Raw genomic sequence first — 21,596 nt, 5'->3', positions numbered from 1 at the left:
AGGGTTAAAGCAGAAATTACCCACCAAAATTTGAAGCCCAATTTCTTCCGATTCAGAAAACGCCCCATATGGGGGTGAGAAGTGCTTTGCTGGCGCACTACAGGTCTCAGAAGAGAAGGAGTCACATTTTGGCTGTTTGGAAGCAAATTTTGCTTTGGGGGCATGCCGCATTTAGGAAGCCCCTATGGTGCCAGGACAGCAAAAAAAAACACATGGCATTACATTTTGGAATCTAGACCCCTCCGGGAACGTAACAGTGTTACAGTGAGTACTTACACCTCACAGGTTTTTTGAACAGTGGGCCGTAAAAGTGAAAAATTAGATTTTTTTGCACTATATTGATAGTGTTACCCCAAATGTTTCATTTTCACATTGGGTAATAGGGCAAAAGGCCCCCAAAATTTGTAGAACAATTTTGTCTGAGAAAAAAAAAAACCTCATATGTGGATGTAAATTGCTCTGTGGACGCACTACAATGCACAGAATAGAATAAGTGAAAATTTTGTTGAAATTGAAGTCGGGGGTCATGTGCATTTATAAAGCCCCCAACAGAAAAAAAAACAAAACACATGTGACACCATTTTAGAAACTAAACCCCTCAATGAACGTAACAAGAGGTACAGTGGGAAATAACACCTCATAGGTTTTTTGAAAAGTGGGCCATAAATTGAAAAATTTGATTTTTTTTACACTAAAATGCTGGGGTTACCCAATTTTTTAAATTTTTCACAAGGGGTAATATGAGATATTGGGCTACAAATTTTTGAGGGCTTTTCCCCCTGACTATAAAAATACATCCACATATGGGGTAACGTGCTGGACGGGCGCACAACAAGGCTCAGAAGTCATAGAGGTCACTTTGTATTTGTGGCCTATGGCATATCAGTAGCTGACGGTTACATACATTCCGAGGAAAATACAAAAATGAAACACCCACATGTGACACCATTACAGAAAGTACCCACCCTGAGGATTGGGTATAGGGGTAAAGAGGACATTTTGAACACACGGGTGTTTCCTAAATTTATTTTCCAGGAATGGATGAAGGGTAGCTTTTGAAAATTGCAATTTTCAACCTATGCTCTGCTTCATCTTTCTGGAAACAACTAACATGTGACTCCGAATTGTCGCCTGGAAATACGACAGAGCTCAGCGAGAACTCTTCGCATTTGAGGCGGATGTTTGTTACGGACCTAACAGTTACATACATTCAGAGGAAAATACAAGAAAGGAACACCCACATGTGAGAATATTACAAACAGTACACCCCATAGGGAAGGTGTATAGGGTGAAGTGGAGATTTGGAACAGACGGGTGTTCCCTTCATTTATTTTCCAGGAATGGATGAAGTGTACTATGGGGGGAAGAAAATTGCAATTTTAGTACTGATATGCCAATTATTTTCCCAGAATGATGACCCAGAGTACAGCCAAAAGTAAAAATGATGCACGCCCCAAACCCTATACTCTGAATCATCATTCTGGGAAGGGGATGTGTGGGGCCGTCCCTATTCTGTAACCTCAAATGCGCAACCCGCTCAGGTGGGGAGAGAGAGCGTTGCGCATTTGAGGCAACTGCAAACCTCCAATGCAGTTGACTCTGTGTCTCATGACCCATTTTTTAGGGGGAAGAAGAAAAAAAAAGATATTGGGGTATCGGGAAAAAGGTTTTGGGATTTTTTTTTTTGGGGGTAGGGGGGTGTTTTGGTTTGAAATTTGGAAGTCAATGTATACTCTACTGGTACATTGGAGCCGAATTCTGGGGAATGAAAATTAGGGCAAAGGATGGAAAATTTAGTACTCCATGGAAGTGTGATCCTCCCTGAAGCAGCCTATGCAGAGGCCCGGATGATCGGGTCAAGTGTCACATTAAGTGGTGGTGTCCCTCCGTCTTCCCTTCTTGTGACACACTCTGCATTTCTTCTGGGTTCGTCCCGTCCTTCCAGTGTTGGGGATCACACCTGGAAAGTGTTGGCCCGGGGACGATCCAGGGAGGTGCTCTGAAGTTCCAGAGGTGCTCTGACCCGCTCACCAAAGATGAGGGCCCTTAGAACTACCTCTTGGAACTCCAGGTATGTCCCAGTGTTGCCAGCGTACTTGTACAGTATAAAAGAGTTGTACATGGCAACCTGTACCATGTAGACCGCAACCTTTTTATACCATACATGTGTTTTCCACATGGTATTATATGGTTTCAGGACTTGATCAGAAAGATCAACTCCTCCCATATACCGATTGTAGTCCAGAATACAATCGGGCTTGAGGACCGGTCCCTCGGTACCTCGCACAGGGACAGGGGTGCTGCCATTCCCATGAATTGTGGTGAGCATAAGGACATCCCTCTTGTCCTTATACCGGACCAACAACAGGTTCTCATGGGAAAAGGCACGGGACTCACCCCGGGGGATAGGAGTCTGCAGGGGATAGGAAGGAAGGCCTCTTTGATTCTTCCGGACTGTCCCACAAGCGACCGTGGACCTGGCAGCGAGGGACGTGAAGAGGGGGATACTAATATAAAAGTTATCCACGTAAAGGTGGTAACCTTTATCTAGCAATGGGTGCAAAAGGCCCCAACCGATTTTCCTGCTAACACCCAGAGTGGGGGGACATTCTGGGGGTTCAAAACGGGAATCTCGTCCCTCATATACTATAAACTTGCAAGTGTACCCGGAGGTACTCTCGCAAAGTTTACACATCTTCACGCCATACCGCGCTCGCTTGGTCGGGATGTATTGCCGGAAGCTGAGTCTCCCCTTAAAGCTGATGAGAGACTCATCAATAAAGACCTCCCGCCCCGGGACATAGGCCTCCCAAAATCGGGCCCCGAAGTGATTGATGACCGGCCTGATATTATACAGTTATATTTTTTTCAGTTCGGGGGGGGGACATGCCGCATTATCAGCATAATGCGAACATCTCTGAATGGCCTCGAACCGGGGACGTGTCATGGCCATATTGTAGAGCGGGGTCTGGTAAAGGATGTCCCCACTCCAATATTGCCTAACACTGGGTTTTTTAACTAGACCCATATGCAGCAGGAGGCCCCAAAAGGTCCTCATTTCGGCTGCATCGACTGGAGTCCAGCCACCGGGTCTAGCTAAAAATGAGCCCGGGTTAGCGGCGACGAACTGTTGGGCGTACAGATTCGTCTGTGTAACCATCAAATTAACAAAGTCGTCACTGAAAAAATGACAGAAAAAGTCCATTTCAGTGAAACCGACAATGTTAATTTTGATTCCTGAGTCGCCAACAAACTCAGGAATCACGGGCTCGTCGTCTGCTGGCAGACAAGTCCAGACAAGTTCTCCGGTATGATGTACCAGTGATTTTGGCTGGGGGCTTCACTAGTATGAGCGCCAGGGGGACTCATACTAGCATGGGGCACAGGGTCAAGGGCAGAGGAGGTTTGCGGTGCCTTGGTGGCTCATCATCAGAACTAGATGATGAGGAGGACGATGAAATAAGGAAGGTGGGGTCTTCATCGTCCTCTGAGCCACTCTCGGAGGCAATTATGGCATATGCCTCCTCCGCCGAAAACACTTTGCGGGCCATTTCCCTACTCTAATGGGGATACGTTTGTGTGTGTGTGGGGGAAAACTTTATTTGTGTATGTGCTGTGTGTTGTGTAGTGCGAGACTACCACCCTAACCCCCCCTAACCTAACTAAACTAACCCGCCCTAACAGAAAAAAATATAAAATAAAAATGGGACTTTTTTTTTTTTTTTAAAAAGGGGACTTCTAGCGCAAAAAAGCCCTGCGCCAAAAAAAAAGCATTTATCTAATCAGTGGTGTGCGCACTAATTAGCGCTTGTGGCGGCAGGGGGCGCAGAAGTCAGTGGAGGGTCCGGCCACTCAGCCCAGAACAGTGGCTGGTAGCTTGTACACAGACCCCCACACAAAAAAAAACAGAAAAATTAAATAAAAAAACGCTTTACCCCGAAAAAAATGCACCCACCTGAACCAAAAAAAAAAAAAACGCTGATCAGTGAAAAATCACTGACAGCGGTTGGACAGGCTGCACACACAGGTACGGTCCGTCCACACAGTACACGCCTGCTACTGGTGGCACGAACCGCCTATGGGTGCAAAAAAAAACAAAACGCGTTAACCGAAACCCAGAATTATCATCAGCGGCGGGTGGGCTTTAACAAACGGTGGCGGACCGCTCTTTTATAACTAAGAGGGTCCGCATCCACGCTTAGGGGAAAAAAAGAAAAAAAAAAGGATCTGCGCCAAAAAAAAAAAACACTGGCGGTAGACTGCAGCGAGCCAGCAGGGCCGGGGTCACGCAGCTAAAGGTGCTACGGACCCCCGGACACCCACTGATGTGCGCTGAAAACCTAACCTGTCCCTACCTAATCTAAAGCTAACCCTGGGGGATTTCTGTGCCAAGGGGCCACAGAAAGAGGGGGCAAGGGGCACTTTTTTTTAACTGAGGGGATGGTGGGCAGCACGGGGCTCCGTCCTGCTCGCCAGATCTCTGTGGAATGGCGGGCAGATCGGAGCAACATGCTCCTAGCCCCCACCATCCCCTCCCATTACACTGTGATTGGTGTGGCCACTTTGGAATCAGCAGACATCCGGCTATGATCCCCGCCCGGCGAGCGGCGGGGAACGGAATCGCAGCACATCGCTCGTCTGAATTGACGAGCGGTGCGCTGCGATCGCTGACATGGGGGGTCATCATAACCCCCCTGGGCGATATGCCGCGATGCCTGCTGATCGATATCAGCAGGTATCGTGCACCGGCTCACCTCCGGCTAGCGGCGGGGGGACGGAATGGACAGGACATACTCCTACGTCCTCAGTCCTTAAGGACTCGGAAACGGGGGCGTATGAGTACGTCCTAAGTCCTTTATGCCAACGTATTTGGTATCACCGTGTGTAAAATAGTCTAAACTATTAACAAGGACGTAGGGTGTACCTGTACGCCCTACGCCCGGTGTTGAAAACGGGGTCACCTTTTTATATCATGAAAAAATTAATAAAAAGCAATCAAAAAGGCAGATCAATACAAAAATAGTACTGATAAAAACTTCAGAACATGGCGCAAAAAATAAGTCCTCATAATGTCCCGTAGGCAGAAAAATAAAAAAGTTATAGGGGTTAGGAGATGAGAATTTTTAACATATAAATTTTCCTGCATGTAGTTATGATTTTTTTCCGAAGTACGACAATATCCAACCTATATAAGTAGGGGATCATTTTAACAGTATGGACCTACAGAATAAAGATATGGTGTTCTTTTTACCGAAAAATGCACTGCGTAGAAACGGAAGCCCCCAAAAGTTACAAAATGACACTTTTCTTCAATTTTGTCGCACAATGAATTTTTTTTCCGTTTCGCTGTGGATTTTTGGGTAAAATGACTGATGTCACTGCATAGTAGAATTGGTGGCGCAAAAAATAAGCCATAATATGGAATTTTATGTGCAAAATTGAAAGCTTTATGATTTTTAGAAAGTGATGACGAAAAAATGAAAACGGAAAAACCCTGCGTCCTTAAGGGGTTAAATTCTTACTGATCCTGCACGATCAATGGCGTAAATGTAAACATTTCCAAATGCCAGATAACATCCCAGAAATGTTTAAATATAATGTTAATGGAACCCCACAGTGAATGGTGTAAACGTGAGGAAAAAAATAAAAGAAAATACCCAAATCCACAATTGATGATTGTTGATTAATTCATATATCTGGAAAAAAAAAGTCTAAACAAAAAATGGTACCAATAAAAACTTCAGATCACAGCGCAAAAAATTATCTTTAAATATCCCCGTATACGGAAAAAATTATTGTTATAGGGGTCATAGGAGGACAAGATTTTTATACAAAAAGTTATAATTTTTTAACCCCTTAAGGAGGCAGGGGATAAACGCACTCCCTGTGCCTGCTACCGTTCTGTGACACGCGTGCTCCATAGCGGGACATCCAAGGGTGACGTCCGGCATTAACACTTTCGACGCCACAATCAAAGTTGATTGTGGCATCTAAAATATCTGATCCCACCTGCTTAGTGGAGTCGATCGGGAGACCCGCTGTGAAAACACAGGGTCCCAATCATCTGAGAGGACAGTTGGAGGGTTCCTACCTTGCCATCCTATTGGCACTCCAGTGCTCCACGAAGCCATGGCAAGCTGAAGCAATGGAGCGCCGATAACACTGATCAATGCTGTTCTATGGAACAGAATTATTCAGTGTTATGTTATAGCCTATGGGGAAAAGCTAAATATAGTGAAAAAAGTGTAATTATATATATATATATAATATAGCAATCCAAGGGAAGCAGCACCCCAAAAACAAGGTAGTATGGTGCACGCAGAACCGAACCCTGGTCAATGGTCCATATGTAGATAAATTAGTAGAAATCCGCAGCACACAAAATGATGAAAAGTGCAAAAAAATGAAATTTATTCCATATCTTGGTGAAAGTTACAGCGACGTTTCAACCAGCTCTCCATGCTTGAGAAAGACCAGGAGAGCTGGTTGAAACGTCGCTGTAACTTTCACCAAGATATGGAATAAATTTCATTTTTTTGCACTTTTCATCATTTTGTGTGCTGCGGATTTCTACTAATTTATATATATATATATATATATATATATATATATATATATATATATATATATTAATAAATTTAGATAAGCCCTTTCCTAAAGTTTAAATCACCCCCATTTTCTCTTTAAAAATAACATAATGTAAACAAAAACAAACAAACACCGCGTGTATAAATATCCAAACTATTCAAAAAAAATCTTAATTAAATTGCGTGGTCAATTATGTAAACACAAAAAAATACCAAATGTCGTTTATTGTGAAGGGGGCGTTTTTTGACTAGCTTACGGTCTGGGTGCGAAAGGTCATCAGAGTCGGGGCCGAGCTGGGGCCCCGTACAGGAGATCACAGAGGGTCCCAGTGGTCGGATCCCCGCAATCAAACACTTATCCTGAACATAGGGGATAACATATACACCCAGAAGTCTCCAAGAAGTTAATTCTTTGTTCTCCAGTTTATTTATAAAGATGCGATTTGTGAGTAATAACCTTTTCCACATTTTGGACAAAATTATTTTCTTTGACGGGAAATCGGATATTTTGTTAAAAGAATTTTCACATACAGTTCATGTTAATAGCCTCTCTTATGTGTGAATTTTCTGATGCCTAAAAAATTGTGATTTGGCTGAAAAACATTTCCCACATTCTGAGCACGAAAATGGCCTCTCCCCTGTGTGAGTCCTTTGATGTCTAATAACATGTGATTTCTGAGTAAAACATTTTCCACAATCTGAACATGAAAATGGCTTCTCCCCTGTGTGAGTTCTATGATGTTCAAGAAGAGTAGATTTTAGACTAAAACATTTTCCACATTCTGAACATGAAAATGGCTTCTCCCCTGTGTGAGTTCTTTGATGTTTATCAAGATTTGATTTCCGAGTAAAACATTTCCCACATTCGGAACATAAAAATGACTTCTTTCTTGTGTGAGTTTTCTGGTGTTCACTACTTGTTCTATTACTTTTATTTTGCACAACAGTCTGTGATGGATCAGAAGACAGGACGGGTATAACAGGATGAGATGACAGATCTTGTCTGTGAAGGGCTGAGGGTGTATCTGGGATAATGGAATGTTCTTCATATGTATCTTGTGTGATATCATCATCTGCTTTATAATATGAAGATATAAGATTCTCCTCTGATCTCCTGGTACAGTCATCTGCCAAGAATAACACACATTTGATTATTTTTGAGTGATATACCCATATAAAAGAGACTGTCCCATAGATGTACATTATGTGACTGTCTCTAGGACACGACACAAAGCTGGGAGAGAACGTGCTCAGAGCGCACTGCTCCTGCCTACTTTTCCTGATTGGTCGGGGTCTGACCCCGACTGTTAGAAATTTTTAATATGTATTCAGAACATATCAAAAGTTTTTCTTTGTGACAATACCCATTTAAAAACAATTGTAGGCACAGCCATGGCAGGATGCACCTGGACACTTGTTAAACTTTTTGAAATTGCTAATAAATTTGGGGTTTTCCATTGTATATAGAGGGGAGTGTTTGCCTCCGTTTTAAACATGCACTCCACCAAAGGGCTAGATCAGTGGTCTCAAACTGTGACCCTCCAGATGTTACAAAACTTCAACTCCCAGCATGCCCGGACAGCCAATGGCAAACAATCAATAGCAATTGTGGAATATAAATGGACAAATGATGTGCGTCGTGGGATTCAAGTGACCAATCTGCCCCCCCTTGCGACACAACTGTGGGGTGCCGATCAGGTAAAAAGGCGGGCGGAGACCTTCTGAAGGCCTCTTTGCAGACCATATTGGTTCTGCTAATAAAGCCTCAACCAGACTGTAATAGCAGAACACTGATCTAAATGATCAATGTTATAGCATTAATCATTGATCAGTATAAGCAATCCAATGATTGCTTACAATAGTCCCTTATGGGGACGGAAAAAAAAAAAAAACTAACAAAAAAAGAAATATAAGACAGCCCCTCCTCTATTCTGACTTCTACAACTTTTTCAGGGGTGGGGTGGGGGGCGTGGCAGTGACATCTAAACGAACGCTGGGTGCTGGACAGAGATCGTGGGGGTCTTACCGCTGGGGATAAGTTGTCTAGGGGTGGAGTGCCCACTTTAAATCTCAACTCTGACCCCATTATCTAAAAGGGTCAATGCTGAGTATCTAGGGGGAGGGGGTACAGGATTTTTTGTTTTATCAGGCAGTCAAATGATTTTGCTGGATAACCTGTATATTTCTCAATTCAGCCAAAATACAGACAGGACAGAGAAGTTAATATATTTCACGCACAATTGTAGCCGGTGACGGAGTACAATATGTGACTCTTCTCTGCATTTAGTCATTACTACTAACCTGGGCGGTCACCTGTAGGAATGTTCTCCTTATACTGCTCATCATCGCTCACATCTGTCTCTTCTTCCTCCTTTATCTCTGTAGCATTAATATAGATCAGAGCTTTCCCCGTAGGAATGTCCTCCTTATACTGCTCATCACCGATCACACCTGTCTCCTCTTCTTCCTCCTTTATGTCTGTAGAATTAATATACATCAGATCTTTCCCTGTAGGAATGTCCTCCTTATACTGCTCATCACCGCTCACATCTGTCTCTTCTTCCTCCTTTATGTCTGTAGCATTAATATAGATCAGACCTTTCCCCATAGGAATGTTCTCCTTATACTGCTCATCACCGCTCACATCTGTCTCTAGAGAATTAATATTGTTCAGATCTTCTTCCGGATTCATAAACTGTTAAAGAAAAGTTATCAAGCAGTAGGAGAAGTCAACTAAAAAGTTTTATATGAGCAGAAGATATAATTAATATGACTTAAAGGGGTAGTCCATTGGTGAAAAACGTATCCCCTATCCTAAGGATAGGGGATAGGTTTGAGATCGCGGGGGTCCGACCGCTGGGGCCCCCTGCGATCTCTCTGTACGGGGGCCCTGCTCTTCGGCCAGATAGCTGGTGTCGACCTCCGCACGAAGCGTCGGCCGACACGCCCCCTCAATACATCTCTATGGCAGAGCCGGAGATTGCCGAAGGCAGCGCTTCAGCTCTGCCATAAAGTTGTATTGAGGGGGCGTGTCGGCCGCCGCTTCGTGCGGAGGTCGACACGCCCCCTTCCCGCGGGCTCTTTCGGGGCTCCGTACAGGAGATCGCAGGGGGCCCCAGCGGTCGGATCCCCCCCGCGATCTCAAACTTATCCCCTATCCTTAGGATAGGGGATAAGTTGTTCACCACTGGGTCACCACTGGACTACTCTTTTAATGACAGGAGGAATTATCTGAGCCCCATAGCTGTAGGTCTCCTATAAGCTGGACATAGATGTTAGGTTACGGATATATAACTTTTAAAAACACATGCACAGATAAGCCAGAAGACTAGAGGTGACGTGAATAACATTGATTATCTGGTGACAATGACATCTGTAAAGGGGAGGGATATTTTAGGCATGAAGTCAACTACAAGATCTTAAAGTGCTGGAAGCAGGAAAAAAGGGTAAGGATCTGCAAGACTTTCATAAGGACCAAGAGCGATGATAAAGTTCCTGTAGGCTATAATGGAAAAATTTGCAACAATGAGGGATGGGGATATTTGGTTTAAATTGTTAAATCCCGACTTACCTAAAAAAAATCCGGGGTTTCGGCACCAGACGATTTTCAAGATTGGGTTAAAGGAGTTCTGTAGAGAAACATAACTTATCCCCTATCCAAAGGATAGGGGATAAGTTATAGTGCCACACCCTTAAATGGGCCCAGGCCTAGTTAAATTGGCAGGAAACTGCATAAGGCCCTGTTTTTCTGGCAGTCTTTCAGTCTTTGAACACATGGCAAGTGTGTTTTGTCACCTGTTCACACTGATGCTGCGCCATGTCTGTGGGGTGGCGCGGCCCAGGGTCTGGTCGAGCGGCATTGGGGCTGCTCTGCCAAAAGGATATTCCCCCTGTGGACATTGGCGTTGTGCCGCTGGTGGTTGCCATTTTATGCTAGGGATGTTAGGGACCCGCTAATTACAGGTGGCCGTGACGTGGCTGGCGGGCTTGCACTTCACCATCATCAAGTATACGAACCTCCTGTTAGTTTTAATACATTTTGCTGAGAAGCCTTAGATCACTGTGTATGTTGTAGATGTGCGACCATGTCTTTTTTTTCTTTTTATTCTCTTTCTTTACTATTTCTGACTGTAAATTTTTGGAAGATGTTTAGAGGACCACAAATTTCCTTGAGGGTGGGGAGACAATTCTATTTTGTATCCACGTTGAACCACATATAGAATGCAGAGATTTGCAGTAATAATCTTCAAGGATTTTAGATGCCTTAAAATCCTGCCCCCCCCCCCCCCCCCCCAGGAATAGCATCATTGTTGTCCTGGGCATTGTGCTCCACTCTGCATAGATTTTTATGCAGAGAAATGGTAGCCAGGTAGTAGAGCGGAATGTCATCCACTTTCCAGGCCTATATCTCACAATCCCACTTCCTGGGCATTACCTTGCATACAGCAGCTGATATTTGTCTTTATTGTTATGGCTGATCAGTGTATATCCCCCATGGCTAGACAGGCTTCAGGTTGTGTCAGTGGAGGAGATCAGCTCCTGCCAGACACCTCTGGGGTTTGTCTCGGGATAAATAAAGGATCAGATGGGTATAAATCCAACCTGTTGGTTCCTTATTCCAACCAGCAGTCTCCATAGCCAGAAAACTGTGAGAAGATCCAGACAACATGTAATGTCTATGGTCGGCTTTATCCTGTCATCTCCACCTTTCTCATTCCACAAGTATAAAGCATATAATACTGTAGGATAAAACAAGACTGAACACAAGAGCTTCACAGCCCTTCTACAGATCATAGGGAATATCTCCATCTACCTGATCCTGTGGAAGAAGAGGACGGGGACACCTCTCTGCTGCTGTTCTCTTACTGGATCTGACTGTAGGGAACACATACAGAGACTGAATTCATTCTTTACATACAAATAATGAGAGGACGTGTGTATATAGTCATGTCTATTACCTGCTGATGTGAGGGGCTGCTGATCCTCCATCATCACCTGATCCTTGTACTGATCCTTGTGTCCTTCTACATACTCCCACTCCTCCATGGAGAAATACACCGCCACGTCCTGACACCTTATAGGAACCTGACACACAATGATACAGTCATCACCCCGACACCTCCAGTGGTGTTACTGTATAATGTCCCAGCATTCCCAGCAGTGTCACCTCTCCAGTCATCACCAGACCCCTCCATTACTGTATAATGTCCCAGCATTCCCAGCAGTGTCACCTCTCCAGTCATCACCAGACCCCTCCATTACTGTATAATGTCCCAGCATTCCCAGCAGTGTCACCTCTCTAGTCATCACCAGACCCCTCCATTACTGTATAATATCCCAGCAGTGTCACCTCTCCAGTCATCACCAGACCCCTCCATTACTGTATAATGTCCCAGCAGTGTCACCTCTCCAGTCATCACCAGACCCCTCCATTACTGTATAATGTCCCAGCATTCCCAGCAGGGTCACCTCTCCAGTCATCACCAGACTTCTCCATTACTGTATAATGTCCCAGCATTCCCAGCAGTGTCACCTCTCCAGTCATCACCAGACCCCTCCATTACTGTATAATGTCCCATCAGTGTCACCTCTCCAGTCATCACCAGACCCCTCCATTACTGTATAATGTCCCAGCAGTGTCACCTCTCCAGTCATCACCAGACCCCTCCATTACTGTATAATGTCCCAGCAGTGTCACCTCTCTAGTCATCACCAGACCCCTCCATTACTGTATAATGTCCCAGCAGTGTCACCTCTCCAGTCATCACCAGACCCCTCCATTACTGTATAATGTCCCAGCAGTGTCACCTCTCCAGTCATCACCAGACCCCTCCATTACTGTATAATGTCCCAGCAGTGTCACCTCTCCAGTCATCACCAGACCCCTCCATTACTGTATAATGTCCCAGCAGTGTCACCTCTCCAGTCATCACCAGACCCCTCCATTACTGTATAATGTCCCAGCATTCCCAGCAGTGTCACCTCTCCAGTCATCACCAGACCCCTCCATTACTGTATAATGTCCCAGCAGTGTCACCTCTCCAGTCATCACCAGACCCCTCCATTACTGTATAATGTCCCAGCATTCCCAGCAGTGTCACCTCTCCAGTCATCACCAGACCCCTCCATTACTGTATAATGTCCCAGCATTCCCAACAGTGTCACCTCTCCAGTCATCACCAGACCCCTCCATTACTGTATAATGTCCCAGCATTCCCAGCAATGTCACCTCTCCAGTCATCACCAGACCCCTCCATTACTGTATAATGTCCCAGCAGTGTCATCTCTATATCATCACCAGACCCCTCCATTACTGTATAATGTCCCAGCATTCCCAGCAGTGTCACCTCTCCAGACATCACCAGACCCCTCCATTACTGTATAATGTCCCAGCATTCCCAGCAGTGTCACCTCTCCAGTCATCACCAGACCCCTCCATTACTGTATAATGTCCCAGCATTCCCAGCAGTGTCACCTCTCCAGTCATCACCAGACCCCTCCATTACTGTATAATGTCCCAGCATTCCCAGCAGTGTCACCTCTCCAGTCATCACCAGACCCCTCCATTACTGTATAATGTCCCAGCATTCCCAGCAGTGTCACCTCTCCAGTCATCACCAGACCCCTCCATTACTGTATAATGTCCCAGCAGGGTCACCTCTCCAGTCATCACCAGACCCCTCCATTACTGTATAATGTCCCAGCATTCCCAGCAGTGTCACCTCTCCAGTCATCACCAGACCCCTCCATTACTGTATAATGTCCCAGCAGTGTCACCTCTCCAGTCATCACCAGACCCCTCCATTACTGTATAATGTCCCAGCAGTGTCACCTCTCCAGTCATCACCAGACCCCTCCATTACTGTATAATGTCCCAGCAGTGTCACCTCTCTAGTCATCACCAGACCCCTCCATTACTGTATAATGTCCCAGCAGTGTCACCTCTCCAGTCATCACCAGACCCTCCATTACTGTATAATGTCCCAGCAGTGTCACCTCTCCAGTCATCACCAGACCCTCCATTACTGTATAATGTCCCAGCAGTGTCACCTCTCCAGTCATCACCAGACCCCTCCATTACTGTATAATGTCCCAGCAGTGTCACCTCTCCAGTCATCACCAGACCCTCCATTACTGTATAATGTCCCAGCAGTGTCACCTCTCCAGTCATCACCAGACCCCTCTATTACTGTATATTGTCCCAGCATTCCCAGCAGTGTCACCTCTCCAGTCATCACCAGACCCCTCCATTACTGTATAATGTCCCAGCAGTGTCACCTCTCCAGTCATCACCAGACCCCTCCATTACTGTATAATGTCCCAGCATTCCCAGCAGGGTCACCTCTCCAGTCATCACCAGACCCCTCCATTACTGTATAATGTCCCAGTATTCCCAGCAGTGTCACCTCTCCAGTCATCACCAGACCCCTCCATTACTGTATAATGTCCCAGCAGTGTCACCTCTCCAGTCATCACCAGACCCCTCCATTACTGTATAATGTCCCAGCATTCCCAGCAGTGTCACCTCTCCAGTCATCACCAGACCCCTCCATTACTGTATAATGTCCCAGCAGTGTCACCTCTCCAGTCATCACCAGACCCCTCCATTACTGTATAATGTCCCAGCAGTGTCACCTCTCCAGTCATCACCAGACCCCTCCATTACTGTATAATGTCCCAGCAGTGTCACCTCTCCAGTCATCACCAGACCCCTCCATTACTGTATAATGTCCCAGCATTCCCAGCAGTGTCACCTCTCCAGTCATCACCAGACCCCTCCATTACTGTATAATGTCCCAGCATTCCCAGCAGTGTCACCTCTCCAGTCATCACCAGACCCCTCCATTACTGTATAATGTCCCAGCATTCCCAGCAGTGTCACCTCTCCAGTCATCACCAGACCCCTCCATTACTGTATAATGTCCCAGCATTCCCAGCAGTGTCACCTCTCCAGTCATCACCAGACCCCTCCATTACTGTATAATGTCCCAGCATTCCCAGCAGTGTCACCTCTCCAGTCATCACCAGACCCCTCCATTACTGTATAATGTCCCAGCATTCCCAGCAGTGTCACCTCTCCAGTCATCACCAGACCCCTCCATTACTGTATAATGTCCCAGCATTCCCAGCAGTGTCACCTCTCCAGTCATCACCAGACCCCTCCATTACTGTATAATGTCCCAGCAGTGTCACCTCTCCAGTCATCACCAGACCCCTCCATTACTGTATAATGTCCCAGCATTCCCAGCAGTGTCACCTCTCCAGTCATCACCAGACCCCTCCATTACTGTATAATGTCCCAGCAGTGTCACCTCTCCAGTCATCACCAGACCCCTCCATTACTGTATAATGTCCCAGCATTCCCAGCAGTGTCACCTCTCCAGTCATCACCAGACCCCTCCATTACTGTATAATGTCCCAGCATTCCCAGCAGTGTCACCTCTCCAGTCATCACCAGACCCCTCCATTACTGTATAATGTCCCAGCAGTGTCCCCTCTCCAGTCATCACCAGACCCCTCCATTACTGTATAATGTCCCAGCAGTGTCACCTCTCCAGTCATCACCAGACCCCTCCATTACTGTATAATGTCCCAGCATTCCCAGCAGTGTCACCTCTCCAGTCATCACCAGACCCCTCCATTACTGTATAATGTCCCAGCATTCCCAGCAGTGTCACCTCTCCAGTCATCACCAGACCCCTCCATTACTGTATAATGTCCCAGCATTCCCTGCAGTGTCACCTCTCCAGTCATCACCAGACCCCTCCATTACTATATAATGTCCCAGCATTCCCAGCAGTGTCACCTCTCCAGTCATCACCAGACCCCTCCATTACTGTATAATGTCGCAGCATTCCCAGCAGTGTCACCTCTCCAGTCATCACCAGACCCCTCCATTACTGTATAATGTCCCAGCATTCCCAGCAGTGTCACCTCTCCAGTCATCACCAGACCCCTCCATTACTGTATAATGTCCCAGCATTCCCTGCAGTGTCACCTCTCCAGTCATCACCAGACCCCTCCATTACTATATAATGTCCCAGCATTCCCAGCAGTGTCACCTCTCCAGTCATCACCAGACCCCTCCATTACTGTATAATGTCCCAGCAGTGTCACCTCTCCAGTCATCACCAGACCCCTCCATTACTGTATAATGTCCCAGCATTCCCAGCAGGGTCACCTCTCCAGTCAGCAGCTCCATCATCTTGTTGATCAGTTCTAGGATCTTCTGTTCATCCATTTCCTCATGTATCAGGGGGTGAGGTGGGGGCCCTGAGATTGGGCTTAGGGTTCTTCCCCGTCCTTCACACACAGGGGCCCGACAGCGCCCACTAGAGGACTTCTTCACTACTGTGTAATCCTGTGTATGGAGAGACACATTAATATCACTACATACATTCCCAGAATCCCTCACCTCTCCAGTCATATCCATCTGTAATTACATAGATAAGAATGAGGTCATGTGACATCACTCCCAGAATCCCTCACCTCTCCAGTCATATCCATCTGTTATTACAGAGATAAGAATGAGGTCATGTGACATCACTCCCAGAATCCCTCACCTCTCCAGTCATATCCATCTGTTATTACAGAGATAAGAATGAGGTCATGTGACATCACTCCCAGAATCCCTCACCTCTCCAGTCATATCCATCTGTTATTACAGAGATAAGAATGAGGTCATGTGACATCACTCCCAGAATCCCTCACCTCTCCAGTCATATCCATCTGTTATTACATAGATAAGAATGAGGTCATGTGACATAACTCCCAGAATCCCTCACCTCTCCAGTAAGCCGGAAGAGTATGTGTAGGGTGAGGTCTATTATCCTGTCGGCCATCTTGTTCCTGTCTCTCTCCATGGTTGATCAGAAAACTTCTCTTATATAGAAGATATCAGCAGAGGATCCTGGGTTGGAGAAACCTGAAGGGAAGAAGAGGAGACGATTATAAACTGTACCAAATCTTCTTTTTTTTTTTTTTTGTTCTATATTTTGTTCTATAATGTTCTAATTTCTCCATGGACAGAGCCGTGTACAGACAAGTTGTTCTGTGTGAGGGTGCTCACACATACATTTTATATATATACTAGCTGAGTACCCGGCGTTGCCCGGTTTTTCCTTCCTAATCCTTGTTGGGGAGGAAAATAAACAAAGGAGGAATCTTTTGATTTCATATCCCGTCCTCATATGCCATCCTCACATTCCGTCCTGATATCCCGACCTCCTATCTCGACATCCTTTCCCGACCTCCTATCCTGTCTTCCTATCTCGACCTCCTATCCCGTCCTCCTATCTAGACCTCCTATCCTGACCTCCTATCCCGTCCTCCTATCCTGACCTCCTATCCCTTCTTCATATCCCGACCTGCTATCTTGACCTCCTATCACGACTTCCTATCCTGACCTCCTATCCCGGCCTCCTATCCCGACCTTCTATCCCGTCCTCATATCTCGTCCTCCTATCACGACCTCCTATCCTGACCTCCTATCCCATCTTCCTATTTCGACCTCCTATCTCGACCTCCTATCCCGACCTCCTATCTTTACCTCCTATCCTGTCCTCATATCCCATCCTGGTCTCCCTACCTCCTATCCCGACCTCCTATCTTGACCTCCTTTCCTGTCCTCATATCCTGTCCTCATATCCTGTCCTGGTCTCCCTACCTCCTATCCCGATCTCGTAATATGTGTACCAGGAATTGAAATATCTCCAGCCGTACAGAAGTTATGTGGGAACATACATTTCCCTTTGATTTGCATGGGACTTTAAAGGGGTTCTCCGGTGCTTAGACATCTTATCCCCTATCCAAAGGATAGGGGATAAGATGCCTGATCCCGGGAGTCCCACCGCTGGGGACCCCTGAGATCTTGCACGCGGCACCCCGTTTGTAATCAGCTGTCACGCCCCCTCCCATAGGCTTGCATTGAGGGGCGGAGCGTGATGTCACACGCCGCTGGCCCTGTGGTCGTCGGTAATCAGACCTGGAGCAAACACGCTCTGGGGACTGATTACAAACAGGGTGCCGCGTGCATGATCCCGGGGGTCCCCAGCGTCGGGACTCCCGCGATCAGGCATCTTATCCCCTATGCTTTGGATAGGGGATAAGATGTCTAAGCACTGGAGAACCCCTTTAAACAAAAACCCCGACCCTCACAAATGGGGGTAGTTAAGGGTTAAATTAACTATCCTATATTTTAGGTGGACATATAAGTGACATGTGACCAAGTATTATGGAAATATCTCCAGCCGTTTGGAAGTTATGCAGTAACATATATTTCCCATAGACTTGTATGGGACTTTAAACATAAACCCCGCCCCTGGCAAATGGGGGTGAGTAAGGGTTAAATCACCTATCCTATGTTTGTTGTTGACATATAAGTAACATGTGGCCAAGTTTCATGTTAATATCTTTAGCCATTTGGACGTGATGCTGGAACATACACACATACACACATACACACATACGTTGAGTTTTATATATATATATATATATATATAGATACACACACGTGCACACATACTCACATACATACAGTCATGGCCGTAAATGTTGGCACCCCTGAAATGTTTCAAGAAAATGAAGTATTTCTCCCAGAAAAGGATTGCAGTAACACCTGTTTTGCTATACACATGTTTATTACCTTTGTGTGTATTGGGACTAAACCAAAAAAAGGGAGGAAAAAAAGCAAATTGGACATAATGTCACCAAACTCCAAAAATGGTCTGGACAAAATAATTGGCACCCTTATCTTAATATTTGGTTGCACACCCTTTGGAAGAAATAGCTGAAATCCATCGCTTCCTATAACCATCAATAAGCTTCTTACACCTCTCAGCCGGAATGTTGGACCACTCTTCCTTTACAAACTGCTCCAGGTCTCTCTTATTGGAAGGCGCCTTTCCCCAACAGCAATTTTAAGATCTCTCCACAGGTGATCAATGAGATTTAGATCTGGACTCATTGCTGCCACTTCAGAACTCTCTAGCGCTTTGTTACCATCCATTTCTGGTGCTTTTTGACGTATGTTTGGGGTCATTGTCCTGCTGGAAGACCCAAGATCTCGGACACAAACCCAGCTTTCTGACACTGGGCTGTACAGTGCGACCCAAAATCCGTTGGTAATCCTCAGATTTCATGATGCCTTGTACACATTCAAGGCACCCAGTGCCAGAGGCAGCAAAACAACCCAAAACATCATTGACCTCCACCATATGTCACTGTAGGTACTGAGTTCTTTTCTTTGTAGGCCTCATTCCGTTTTCGGTAAACAGTAGAATGATGTGCTTTACCAAAAAGTTCTATATTGGTCTCATCTGTCCACAAGACGTTTTCCCAGAAGGATTTTGGTTACTCAAGTTCATTTTGGCAAAATGTAGTCTTGCTTTTTTATGTTTCTGTGTCAGCAGTGGGGTCCTCCTGGGTCTCCTCCATAGTGGGGTCCTCCTGGGTCTCCTCCATAGTGGGGTCCTCCTGGGTCTCCTCCATAGTGGGGTCCTCCTGGGTCTCCTGCCATAGCATTTCATTTAACCCCTTAAGGACTCATCGTTTTTCTGTTTTTGCATTTTCATTTTTTCCTCATCACCTTCTAAAAATCATAACCCTTTCAATTTTGCACATAAAATGCCATATTATGGCTTATTTTTTGCGTCACCAATTCTACTTTGCAGTGACATTAGTCATTTTACCCAAAAATTCACAGCGAAACAGAAAAAAAATTCATTGTGCGACAAAATTGAAAAAAGAAACGCCATTTTGTAACTTTCTACGCAGTAAATATTTCGGTAAAAATGACACCTGATCTTTATTCTGTAGGTCCATACAATTAAAATGTTACCCTACTTATATAGGTTGGATATTGTCGTACTTCTGGAAAAAATCTAAAAATTACATGCAGGAAAATTTATACGTTTAAAATTGTCATCTTCTGACCCCTATAACTTTTTTATTTTCCGCCTATGAGGTGGTATGAGGACTCTTTCTTTGCGCCGTGTTCTGAAGTTTTTAGCGGTCCCATTTTTGCATTGATCGGACTTTTTGATCACTTTTTATTCATTTTTTATGATATAAAAAGTGACTAAAAATACGCTTTTTTGGACTTTGGAATTTTTTGCCGCGTACGCCATTGACCGTACGGTTTAATTAATGATATGTTTATTTTTATTTACACAGGTTTTTTTTATGGGAAAAGGGGGGTGATTAAAACTTATTGGGGAAAGGGTTAAATGACCTTTATTAACTTTTTTTTTGCAGTGTTATAGCTGCCATAGGGGGCTATAACACTGCACACACTGATCTTTTACCCTGATCCCTGCAAAGCCATAGCTTTGGATCAGCGTAATAGGGGCTTGGAGCAATCAAACACCGATCGGACGCGACGGAGCAAGGTAAGGGGGCCTCCGCTCACGTCCTAGCTGATCAGGACATCGCGATTTTATCGCGATAGTCCCGATCAGACCGACGGAGCTGCCGGGAAGTGTTTACTTTCATTTTGGACGCGGCGATCAACCGCATCTGATCGCCGTGTCTGAAGGGTTAATAGCGCGGCACAACGATCTGTGCCGCGCGCTATTAGCCCAGGGTCCCGGCTATCATAAGCAGCCGAGACCGACCCGGTGTGATGCGAGGTCACGGCATGACCCCGTTTTAAACACCAGGACCGGGCTCAGGGCGTACAGGATAGTTGGGGCTGACACTGATGCTCCCTGAGCCTGCAGGACAGCTTGAATATCTTTGGAACTTGTTTGGGGCTGCTTATCCACCATCTGGACTATCCTGCATTGACACCTTTCATCAGTTTTTCTCTTCTGTCCACACCCAGGGAGATTAGCTTCATACAGTCCATGGGTTGCAAACATCTTGATAATGTTGCGCACTGTGGACAAAGGCAAATCTAGATCTTTGGAGATGGACTTGTAACCTTGAGATTGTTGATATTTTTCCACAATTTTGGTTCTCAAGTCCTCAGACAGTTCTCTTCTCTTTATGTTGTCCATGCTTAGTGTGGCACACACAGACACACAATGCAAAGACTAAAAATGAACTTCTCTCCTTTTTATCTGCTTTCAGGTGTGATTTGTATATTGCCCACACCTGTTACTTGCCCCATAAAGGAGCATCACATGCTTGAAACAATCTAATTCATCCACAACTTTGAAAGGGTGCCAATAATTTTGTCCAGCCCATTTTTGGAGTTTGGTGACATTATGTCCAATTTGCTTTTTTTCCTCCCTTTTTTGGTTTAGTTCCAATACACACAAAGAGAATAAACATGTGTATAGCAAAACATGTGTTACTGCAATCCTTTTCTGTGAGAAATACTTAGGGGGAGATTTATCAAAACCTGTCCAGAGGAAAAGTTGCCCAGTTGCCCATAGCAACCAATCAGATCGCTTCTTTCCTTTTCAACAAGGCCTCTGCAAAATGAAAGTAGTAATCTGATTGGTTGCTATGGGCAACTGGGCAGCTTTTCCTTTGCACAGGTTTTGATAAATCTCCCCCAATGTCTCACAATATGAAGACTCAGAGGCGTAGGTGTCAGCCAGCATGAGACAAAACATATGGTGTAGTAGACAAAATAGTCAGGGAGAGCCGGGGGTAGAGATAAACTCATACCACGGGGAGGGGGAAGAATACGGCTAGGGCTGTGGCCCTACTGCACCCTGACAGGGGAGATGTAGTGAGGACTACCCCTACTCGCTCAGGGATCCTAATAAGGACGACCCCTGCCCCGGTCTACCCCTTTGTCAATCCCTGCACTAAAAGACAATAAACTGTCAGCCCAACGCGTTTCCCCCAAGTCATTGGGTTCATCAGGAGCATAGGGGCGTGGTATAAACCAGTACACACAGAATAGCGTTTTAGGCTTAAATCAAATAAATGAATGAACATATAGCAAGATTACCAAGGCAAATAAAGTGCACCAGTGATGTAAAAGACCATTAAAGGGGTACTCCGGTGAAAACCTTTTTTCTTTTAAATCAACTGGTGGCAGAAAGTTAAACATAT

General features: G+C 45.4%; 2 protein-coding genes across 2 annotated transcripts in view; one reads left to right on the top strand and one right to left on the bottom strand.

Annotated features, from left to right (window-relative positions):
- The window catches only part of LOC130295939 (zinc finger protein 160-like), a 115,581-nt gene that overhangs the window by 19,730 nt on the left and 74,255 nt on the right, over positions 1-21,596 (top strand). The gene's annotated exons all lie outside the window — the stretch shown is intronic.
- The window catches only part of LOC130296555 (oocyte zinc finger protein XlCOF6-like), a 121,419-nt gene that overhangs the window by 96,701 nt on the left and 3,122 nt on the right, over positions 1-21,596 (bottom strand). The window contains exons 3-7 of the mRNA XM_056548204.1: positions 16,373-16,512; positions 15,769-15,948; positions 11,546-11,672; positions 11,401-11,462; positions 8,889-9,282 (exon numbers count right to left, since the gene is read on the bottom strand). Of these exons, the coding sequence (XP_056404179.1) occupies positions 8,889-9,282; positions 11,401-11,462; positions 11,546-11,672; positions 15,769-15,948; positions 16,373-16,450 (841 nt within the window). The 5' untranslated portion in view covers positions 16,451-16,512. The remainder of the gene's footprint in view (positions 1-8,888; positions 9,283-11,400; positions 11,463-11,545; positions 11,673-15,768; positions 15,949-16,372; positions 16,513-21,596) is intronic.

This window comes from Hyla sarda, chromosome 1 (genome assembly GCF_029499605.1).
Source record: "Hyla sarda isolate aHylSar1 chromosome 1, aHylSar1.hap1, whole genome shotgun sequence".
Taxonomy (NCBI): Eukaryota; Metazoa; Chordata; class Amphibia; order Anura; family Hylidae; genus Hyla; species Hyla sarda.
This window is presented reverse-complemented; position numbering and strand designations above follow the sequence as displayed.